Source organism: Pygoscelis adeliae, unplaced genomic scaffold (genome assembly GCF_000699105.1).
Source record: "Pygoscelis adeliae isolate BGI_AS28 unplaced genomic scaffold, ASM69910v1 Scaffold145, whole genome shotgun sequence".
NCBI classification, from domain to species: domain Eukaryota; kingdom Metazoa; phylum Chordata; class Aves; order Sphenisciformes; family Spheniscidae; genus Pygoscelis; species Pygoscelis adeliae.
Genome location: NW_008824866.1, coordinates 739,884 through 750,188, shown reverse-complemented (window position 1 = coordinate 750,188; position 10,305 = coordinate 739,884). Strand labels below are relative to the sequence as shown.

The 10,305-nt window shown below is 39.4% G+C and overlaps 1 protein-coding gene across 2 annotated transcripts in view; it reads right to left on the bottom strand.

Annotated features, from left to right (window-relative positions):
* Positions 1-1,729: 1,729 nt before the first annotated feature.
* Positions 1,730-10,305, bottom strand: part of HRSP12 (heat-responsive protein 12) — an 8,932-nt gene continuing 356 nt past the window's right edge. Inside the window, exons 2-6 of one of the 2 annotated variants that reach the window (XM_009324401.1) lie at positions 6,626-6,731; positions 5,994-6,048; positions 5,046-5,114; positions 2,745-2,800; positions 1,730-2,313 (exon numbers count right to left, since the gene is read on the bottom strand). In XM_009324401.1, coding sequence (XP_009322676.1) covers positions 2,251-2,313; positions 2,745-2,800; positions 5,046-5,114; positions 5,994-6,048; positions 6,626-6,731 — 349 coding nt within the window. In that variant the 3' untranslated portion in view covers positions 1,730-2,250. The remainder of the gene's footprint in view (positions 2,314-2,744; positions 2,801-5,045; positions 5,115-5,993; positions 6,049-6,625; positions 6,732-10,305) is intronic. The other variant, XM_009324402.1, reaches the window with a different exon arrangement.

The window sequence follows — 10,305 nt, the reverse complement described above, 5'->3', positions numbered from 1 at the left end:
TTTTGTCAAGGGAAAGCAAGATGATGCTGTAAAAAAACCATACATCTGTACATATTTGCTGTGACAACCTCATTATTAATCTTTTTTCTATAAAGATACAATTTACAAGCTCAGCAAAAAGCAGGAGAAATGGCCGCTTCACACCGCACCTAGAAGGGGTAAATAGGGTTGACTGTTCTCACAGCTTTCCAGCTGCCCTTCTGGTGTATGCTAAAGTGACACCAGGAATGCATGAAAAACACAAAATACAGTTACCGCAATAGTGCAGCTGAAGTAACGAGAGCTGGAAAGCACGGCTGGCAAGCAGGAAGGTAAGGAACCACAAGTGGGGCGCTTACCGTTTACCCAAGGGTGGAGGGAGATTCACGCAACGTGGCTGTGGTATTCAGCCAAGGGGGCGTTTCAGACGAGGCGATATATATCTACACGTGCCGTGCAAAGGTAGACAGCAACGCGGTGCTGCCAGATTGGATTTTTCTGGCATGCTTACCGTAAGAAAATCATTAACCGATTAAAAGTGAGATGATCACCAGTAGGCACCATACACAGAAGACAAATGATACACACACAGGAGAACTGAAATTTGGATTTGAGTTGTTGGACAGCTGAGCCCACAGTATTGTGACTTGACCTGTGGCAAACCAGCATTATGCCCTCTCCTTGCTATACTGCTGGCTTTGTGGCTTACCAAAAGCGAGCGAGTTTGGTCACACGAGATGGGACTAGAAACAGATTCTGAAGCGCTCAGTCACGGCACGCTGGCGTACAGACTGCAGCCTCTGGAAGGAGCAGCCTACAGGATTCCCTCTCACAGTACATTTGATACAGCAGGTACATGTTTCTACCACTGAAACGGTACGTTCTCCACGCTGCTGTATATAGCTGTTTTTACTTTCTACACAAAGCAAGCGAAGATACAGTGACAGGAGCATCCCATATGTAATTGGAGGGCCATCTTCACGGAAGAGAGCAAAACAAAGACCTTGAGGTGGACAGACTACCACAGAAAAGAATTTCTGCTCATTTCCCCCCGAGTAAACCAATATCGTGCTTGGTCATACGGCTGTGGGGAAGACGGGGAATCAACTCTACCATGACTTTCAAACTAGTTCCTTAAAAACACAGTATCCATTTCTACTTGGTTAGAAGATAAATGCAGAGGGATGGGATAACTTACTAGCATTACCAGTCTGACTTCTCAATATTGCTTAACCATCAAGCAGATGCTTCTGTCCGTAATGGCAGAGAGAAAAATGCCAAGAACTGTAACACCACGGTAGCTGAAAGCTTCCTGTCTTGGAGGATTATTTTCATCCTTCGCTATTAGGAGACAGATTATAAACCTATTCCTCTGGTTTGAATTATTTCTTACTGAATAAGCAAGATAGGGACTTTTTTGTAATGGAGTATCAAAGCATAACCAGGAAAAGAAAAGTTTGTTCCCAGAAGAGACAAGCACAGTTTTACAGATGCACTTATCATTTATTCTCATTAAACATGATCTTTTTTTTGTGGTTTTTTGGTGTTTTTCATTTTTAAATCAAAAGATAGTAACAGTTGAATTGCTACGAAAAAGATTATGAGAAAGGTTACAGGTAGAGATTGATTTACAGCTGATTTATAAAGTTAGCACTTTCAGAAAAGCAGAATTTTCTTCTTTCTGAAATTAATATTAACTTTCCTAAGCAATTGCTTCCATATGAAAAAATGTGAGTTCCAACAGTAATCTATTCTGTAAAGACAGAGTTTAAGACAGTTCAGAAACAAATACAGCAAAATTCCCCAAAACGCAAAAGTGAAAACGTACACTAAGCAATTCAAGTGTTCTACTGTCTTCCCATTTGTCATTTTTTTCTTATTTAAAATCATTACTAAAAAACAACTATTACAAATCATTACAGCTTTCCATGTCCAGATCACCCACAGTATAACTGTCATACGTTCATCCAAACGTGTACTTAATATCCAAATATCCAGTCACCATCACGAAGTAAGGGCCCTGTCCTACAATCAAGCTCAGCTGATTTTAGCAGGATTCCTGGAGGTTTCAGGGTTTGCCTGCATAGAACTCACTGTAAGCTTGTATTTTAGAGAATCCAAGACCACAATCCAGAAGAAAGCACCTTTCCTTGGTAAGTTTAGTCATTTCAGCTGTATGTAACTGCTGATAGTCAACTCTAGGAATAGGATGTAAGGGAGAAGTATTAAATCTAAAACTGCTGTCATAGGATATTCAGTCTCTATTCATAGTCAGGCTGAAGCATCTTGGAGAGGTCCCTGAATGGCAATAGCTTCAATCTCAACTCGGGCACCCTGTGAGAAAACAATGAAGAAACGTATTAGAAATTTGATATATCTATTTTATGAAGCAAGTGGATGTGTAACACAGCATTGTAAGAACAGAGTGACATTTGAGTGAGATTACACTTCTGACAGTTGTATTACTAATTTAGCAATGTTAAGTGATACTAAAAATTCACTTTACTCTTACTTAAGTATCATAACCCCTTATTTCTAGTGTTGTAGCCATCTTCCACCATAGAGAAATGCATCTCTCATATTTAGATCTCTTATCATGTGTGGGAATAAGACTGGTATACTTAGAAGAAAACTAAATACTTAAGAGTATTCATTAAAGTAATTGCAATTGAAGCTATTCCAGAATAAGAAAAGCTGTCAGAATGCTTCAGAATTAAGGAATTTCAGAAAATTCATTTTTTGGTAGGCAGAAAAGTGACACTTACTTTCGGCAAAGCAGCAACCTGATAGGCTGCTCTGGCTGGGAAGTTTGTCTTGAAAACTGTAATTTAAACAGAAACATCCACCAATAGCCACCAATCACTTAACTTTGCTTGATAAAACACAGTTCAAAGTAATCTGTATAAAATGCAGTCATTGGAACAGTTTCAGGTTCAAGGCTACAAGACAAATAGACTTCTGTGCCAGCTATCATTTCCCCCTTGTTGGTTTTTTTTTGGCCACTGACTGGTCTAACATCTCAACAAGCTACCATTCATCATCGAGAAGGCAGCTACAGTTATGACCTAACGGCCAGTGATAACTTGCACTCTGCTGACACTGCATGGCCTTAACACCAACTTGGCTGAAAAAGAAAGATTAAATCAGAACGGCGATCATCCAATTGCAAAGACCAGAGAGTGGGAGAGGGCTCTTTCACAGACAGAGCAAGAGGGAGAAACAGGCCCCTGCCAAAAGAGTCATGAGCAAAGATCCCAGATTTGCCTAAAGTCAACAGGGGCCAACCTTACTCCTATCAAAGGCAGGCAGAGTTAAAATAGGCCCTTGACCTATTCCTCCATTCACAATTAGGCCTGGCGCTCAAGGATATTAAAAAAAGGGGGGGGGGGGGGGGGGAGAAAAAAAAGGGTATTAGAAAAAAGGGTATTGGTCAAGATATAAGAGTTGAAAGCATAGAATCATAGAATAGTCTGGGTTGGAAGGTACCCTAAAGACCACCTTGTCCAACCCCCCCCCCTGCCACGGGCAAGGACATCTTTCACTATATCGGGTTGCTCAAAGCCCCGTCCAACTGACCTTGAACACTTCCAAGGAATTTGCATAATTAAATGAAAGTTTTACTAGTGAGACTTAACACTAAGCTCAGAAATGTTAATTTCAGGGTCCTGCACTGGCAAGGCAGGATAATAACTCATAATCAAAGAACAGCAACTGCTTTCTTGAACTACAGGTAGGAGGCAACAAGTAACTAAGTATCCAGCTGGTTATTTTTTTACCGTGCTTAAATGCACACCTGTCCTGGTTTCGGCAGGGATAGAGTTAATTTCCTTCCTAGTAGCTGGTACAGTGCTGTGTTTTGGATTTAGGGTGAGAACAATGTTGATAACACATCCATGTTTTAGTTGTTGCTAGGTAGTGTTTATACTAGTCAAGGACTTTCCAACTTCCCATGCTCTACCAACTGAGAAGGCTGGAGGGGCACAAGAAGTTGGGAGGGGACACAGCTGGGACAGCTGACCCCAACTGGCCAAAGGGACATTCCATACCATGTGACGTCATGCTCAGTATATAAAGCTGGGGGAAGAAGAAGGAAGGGGGGGACATTTGGAGTGGTGGCGTTTGTCTTCCCAAGTAACCGTTACGTGTGATGGAGCCCTGCTTTCCTGGAGATGGCTGAACACCTGCCTGCCCATGGGAAGTAGTGAATGAATTCCTTGTTTTGCTTTGCTTGCGTGTGCGACTTTTGCTCTACCTATTAAACTGTCTTTATCTCAACCCACGAGTTTTTCTCACTTTTACCCTTCCGATTCTCTCCCCCATCCCACTGGGGGGAGTGAGCAAGCGGCTGCGTGGTGCTCAGTTGCCAACTGGGGTTAAACCACGACAACACGCAATTCCATTTTGACACGCAGAAGACTATGCTGATAGCTCATAAATAAAAGACTTCATTCAAGACCAGATGTTGCTATCTAATTAAAACCCAAAGCTATATAAATAAGGAACTGAAGTACATAGTCTCCCAAATTCATCTGCACAACATGGCTCATTGGAATCACCTATTTCAGTCTACGTTCAGTTTTGTTAACCAAGCATTATTCTTTTTTTCCTTAAGAGGAGCAGTGTGGCTCATCCTTGTAAAAAAAATGAGCCCTGTCCCATAACAATAACCCACAAATCATTCAAAGATACAAATAGATTTTAAAGAAATGGGAGATACAAAATCTGAAATTAAGCATTTGAAGGCTGCCTACAGTAGAATTATATTAGGGACAACACAGCATCTATCAAGGTAAAGAGGCATGGAAGATCAACCTGTAGGGATAGCAGGAGTCGATCTTCACATGAGAGTGAGTTAGTGGGATGATACGACACAAATCCACAAGAAATTGGGCTGTGCTTGATCTGGTGCTTGCAAATTATTATTTTTTTTTTAAATGTTATATTTCTACTGCAGTGTCAAAGAATCTGGAACTACATCATCTGAGTCATTAAAACACTTTGCTTACTGTGAATATAATTTGTTTCACAAGCCATACTGGTAAAACAGAAACAAAAGATCTACTTACATTGTTTGTAGATATCATTAATATCATTGAAGTCCTTCATGTCTGCCATCAAAACCGTAGTCTTCACAACTAGAAATTGCATAACTGCAGTTATTTTGGACCTCTGACTTTTGTATAAAAGTTGAAAATCTTTAGTGCATTTCTTGCTTTTATTTCATAAATTTCTCTCAAATATTCTAAAAATTTTGAAAAGTTTTGTAAACAGATATTGACCATTAGAACTGCCACCTACAGAACCATCTGAAAAAACCTGAATACCTAGTACATAATAAAACTTTAAGGAATTAGACATTCCTGGCCAGCTCTGAAAATAATCTGTTTTAAATCTTGTTCTAAGCCCAATTCTTCCAAGAGGCACAGAACTGATAAGCAGGTCGAATAAAAAAAGCTGTTGTAAGCAAACTGGTGGCAAAAATTACATCGCACATCTGCTGCCAAAAAAGAAGTCCATAAAAGGCCTGAAGATATAGTCGATGCTAGAATGTTTTACCCATGACTGCCCAAGCCAACATTAATCCTGGTTTGGCTCCACTATTAGAGTCCTCCTCAAAAAAGGCACTGAAAGTGCCTAGAATATTAACACCATAGATACAGACGTGCTTTTACCTGGAACAAAGTCTAGGATGCTTAAAATGCTTGTAGTCAGTTGCAGCTCTGTCTATACCTGAGCTTCATCAGTTAGAATTAAAGTATTAGTACTGTGGACAGGAACTTATGGTAAAAAGTAGTGTCCCATTGATACCCATCACAAACACTTGCACATTGATTTATTTCTTTTCTTTTTTAACCCAGACTCATGATTCCTTTTGTCTCCTTCAGCTATTGATAACAACTGCGTGTTTAGCAAACAGCCTTTTTTTTTTTCCTTGAAAAGGTCACTTTATTTTTTCTTTTAATCCAGGTAGGTAAAAACAACCACTTGTCTGCCACCATCATCACAACACTTACCATTGCCATAGTCACAGCCTGCAGCTTTCAGGATTTCTCCCATGTTTTTTAGAGCCTAATGAAAAATGAGACAATAATCTTTAAGTATCAGCTGGGTTGTATTTAGGTAAGTATGTAAATATGAGTTGTAATCTGGCTACATCCATGTTATAGTATAAGTTTACCCAGCAAATCTTCAACTGTCATCAGTAAGTAAGCAAAATCAGAAATAGATTTAAAAATAAATTAATAAAAGGGAGCTTCTAATAAACCACAAATACTAAACCATCCATTCATTAGATGTAAATGCATGATGCAGCGCCATCACATCCTACCTATTACCCCACACAACCTCTTTGCTGCTGGGGGAACAAATCTTTCCCCATCTCAAAGCCAGGGTTTTTACTAGGGTCTGAACCTTTGTTACAAACATTACATTTTCTTTCCTACATTAAATACAGATTCCTCTCCTGACCTCCACATTGTTTGGGTGGAAAATGACAGGGATAGGATGGAATGGCTTCCTCCTGCTTTTCCCCTCATCTTGGAGCATGTGAAATGCGCTCTCTAAAGCTCTTCAATTTCTCATAAGTCCATGTTTAACTAAGCACATGCCAACTCCATGACAAGTTTTTTGCTAGAAGACATCTTACCTGCTTAGCTTCTTCCTTGGCCCCTCCAGAGACAAGCTGCCCGGTGGAAGGTTCTATACCTATCTGTCCTGCAATGTACATCGTCCGGTCTACCAGCACTGCTTGGCTGAAAACATAAGTAACATTTTAGGTTTAATGTTTCCCCATCGAAACATTTAGCTATCTGAAAGCACACTTCACATTTTCTTCAGTAGTTTATAGTATCTCAGACAGGTGGAGGACTTAAGTTATGCACGCACAAGTCTGTACACACAGTCATACGTTCAATCTGCTTATGCTTTGGGAGACCTGGGATAAGATCACCTATGGAAAGACATAGCTATATTAGCATAGCTCTGTTTGAGGTAATAAACTGTTTCTTGGAAAGGCAAAAGGCATGAGTGCAGCAACCCACCACTAAACACAGCTACACAGCTTCCACACTGCAGATAGCACAGAGGGGGGGCAGAGTAAATAAACATATTTTGCACCTGCCCAGATAAATATTCCATCCCAGTTTGATAGGTAGACAATACCTTTCATCTACATCTCAGCTGCAGAGCAATGAAGTTTAAAAAAAAAAAGCAAAAAAGAGCTGATCAGTAAATTTGCCATTTTCTTCTCAAATGAGCGCCATGATAAATGAGTTACAGCTGTGAGGTGAAAGCTTGCATGCTAGTTCTCTGGCATTATTCCTCCAAAGTCATGAATTTGGCCTGTCAGCAGGCCACCTTGATCACTCCATTCCCAGAACAATCACTCTCCTCTCACAAAATAACTTGTATGACCTGTTGGCTGGATTAGTTCAGAAGAATGCAGAATTCAAGCTATTTGCACAACATTTATATAAAAATGTCAGGTGTGTTTTTGCTGAAGTAGAGTTGGCAATTATTAATGCCTCTAATTACCACAAAGAGATTAAAAGATTGAAACAAAGATTTAAACTACCTAGCAAACATTATGCAAGAGACATAATTTACTTCTCTTCAGCTGGTAATCAAAAATATTTTTCAAAGAAATTAGAGAAAGATTATTTTGAAAGTGTTCGTGGTGTGTCAACACCGTTTTTCTTACCTCTTCCCATTCCACAAGAAAATGCAGTTCAACAAGCCTCCCAAGTTACACAAACTAGAGTTAGGCACCTCCCTGAAGTATCTAAATTAGGAGGTTAGCTTCCCTTTAATGTCAATGGACAAAGAAAGGGACTCTTTCAGAGAACATTTGTGTTACATCTCTTCTCTTAATTGAGGTTGACTCAATTGGATTGGCTCAACCCATTGACTTCACAGGGGATCAACCTAATTTAGGGACTCAGTAAAATGACTAGTTAGGCAATCCAAAGAGTGCCATCACTCCCATCTTTTACCCCTGTCCTACATTCTCCTGTAATTTCATAAGGGGGAAAAATAGCCAGTAACTTACCTGATATAGTGAAATATCTTATATGGTGATTATTTTCTCTATCATCAACTAACAAAATTGGACTAAATCACAATGCTACACCATTTAAAGAAAAGAAACTAGTGAATGAAGTAGTTTTCTAGCTAATGCAGTCTTGTTGATAGAAAATGTGTGTATGAACCAAACACACATGCTTCTTTAATTTTATTTTCTTTCCTACCATGCCCTGCTTTGTTTGAGGCACAGGCCCTCGGACCACAAACTTCTGTTTCTGTTTGAAGCACAGAGAACCATGCAACGAGAAGGTATGAGCTCTCTCTCAAAAAAAAAAAAAAAAGGATTGTCTTGTACTGGTTATTATAAAGCAAATGACACAATGAAACATTTATTCCAACAAAGGCCTTCAGACAGTCCTAAATCATGAATAACTGGGGAAAAAACCCAAGCTGAAGCCTTCTGATACCACTGCCAGATCAACATCTGCAGCAGTCTTATTGGGTCCCCTTCTCTGCTCCTCAACCTTCTCTCTTGGTATGATTACCGGTGGAATCCTCCCTTCACTGAGACTATTAACAATTTACCAGCTAAAGGGTATACTTGTACTGCAGTCAAATGCATGAGTGAAGCTCAGAGAAACTTCAACTACAGAAACCCCAATCACACTTTAACTGCAGATGTATCCTCTAACTAGGGTCAATCGTAGCTACTCTTTAATCTCTGATTCAGCAGAGATCTGAGTGTGTGCCTAAAGTCATTCAGGTTTCAGTATACCTAAGTGTATAACTGGACGGACATTATAATCTTAGAAGAACATCATCCATCAGAGAGATGGTGTTAAGAATCATGCTCTTTAAAGACAAGACTGCAAAGTTAATCAGATCTTTTTTACACAAATGATTGTTGATTAATACAAGAACAGTATCCCTGCTGTGTCTTTTCAAAAGTTTAATATCATTAATGAGATGTATATATATACACATACATACTCACACATATAAGTCTTTTCATATATCTACCTACCTACCTCAAGGTACTGGAAATTTGATACAATAAAGGAAATACAAAAATACATTAAGAATAGGTCACCAGAAAGCATACTGAAGGGCTGTAGCAGAACCAGGAATGCAGCCCACACATCCCAATTCTTCATTCCATATTAAGCCCTCATTCCTCCATTACCATGCTCAGACTCCATGCAGAGATGTAGCAGTTACTTCTTGTGCAACTTTTGCTCAGTGGACTTTGACAAGTTTACTGAAACCTGATAAACTAAGTTAGTGATAAACTTACTGATGTTAGACCCGTCATACAATTAACAGGCTGCATAATAAGCAGTATTTCATCAAGAACTACAAATAAGCACAAAATGTTGGAGTGCAGTTAATCCACAACAGAAGTGGAGAGCTATGTTGAAGGCTAGGCCAGTTGGGGGTAGGGGGGTGTGTGTGTAGCTGAAGAATTGTTGCCTTCTCATGTTTTAGATGTTCTCTTAACTACAAACGATGCCAGGCCCCTGGCTGCAAACCAGTTTATTGTTTAGAGAGGTTAACCTTCACGCCATGTCTCTCTGCTTCTACATTTTGAATTTCTCCATCTTTATAATTCCTATAAAGAACACACAGTTTGAAGCTCAGAAAGCTCAGTTTCAAAGTAATGGAGAGAAAAATGCACCTGGAAGGCACTACGATGCTGCAAATGGAAAGGTTTACGCAAAGGAGTCTGTGTTTATATTGGGAAAACAAAGCCTGAAAGCAGAATTAAAAGTTCTTAGAAAATGCCCTGGTAAAAGTCCCTCAGTACCTTAGATATAAGAGTCTACTATAGTTATTGAACATTTTTTCACATCCAAATAGCAAAGAGAAACCTTTCTCCAATTAAATTTAGGATTTTTTTTTTTAATTGCATTCAGAACTGTTGCAACTAACAACTTACTTGTGAAAATGTTGAACAACATCTTATGTATTCTTACAGCAGCTAGTTTTTAGACTGGAAAGCATTTAAACTTCCTGGCAGCCACATTCAAAATAAGAAAAGATTTGCAGTTCCCAGGCAGTGAACTCTCCAACTGCCAAAGCACGTCGTGGGTCGGGCTCAGCCTTCACTGTCCCTCGCCTCCAGAGGCGGCATTCACTGTGAACTTGCCTATGCAACATGCTTTTTTCTAGGCAAGCGTTTTTTTCCTAGAGAGGAATCATTCTTTCTCTTGCCTTTTTTTTTTTTTCATTCACTGCTTATCACTAACTTCAGAATCATTTTCCCAAACTTCTTTTTTGAGAGACATTTTAAAAGCTCACCTAAAA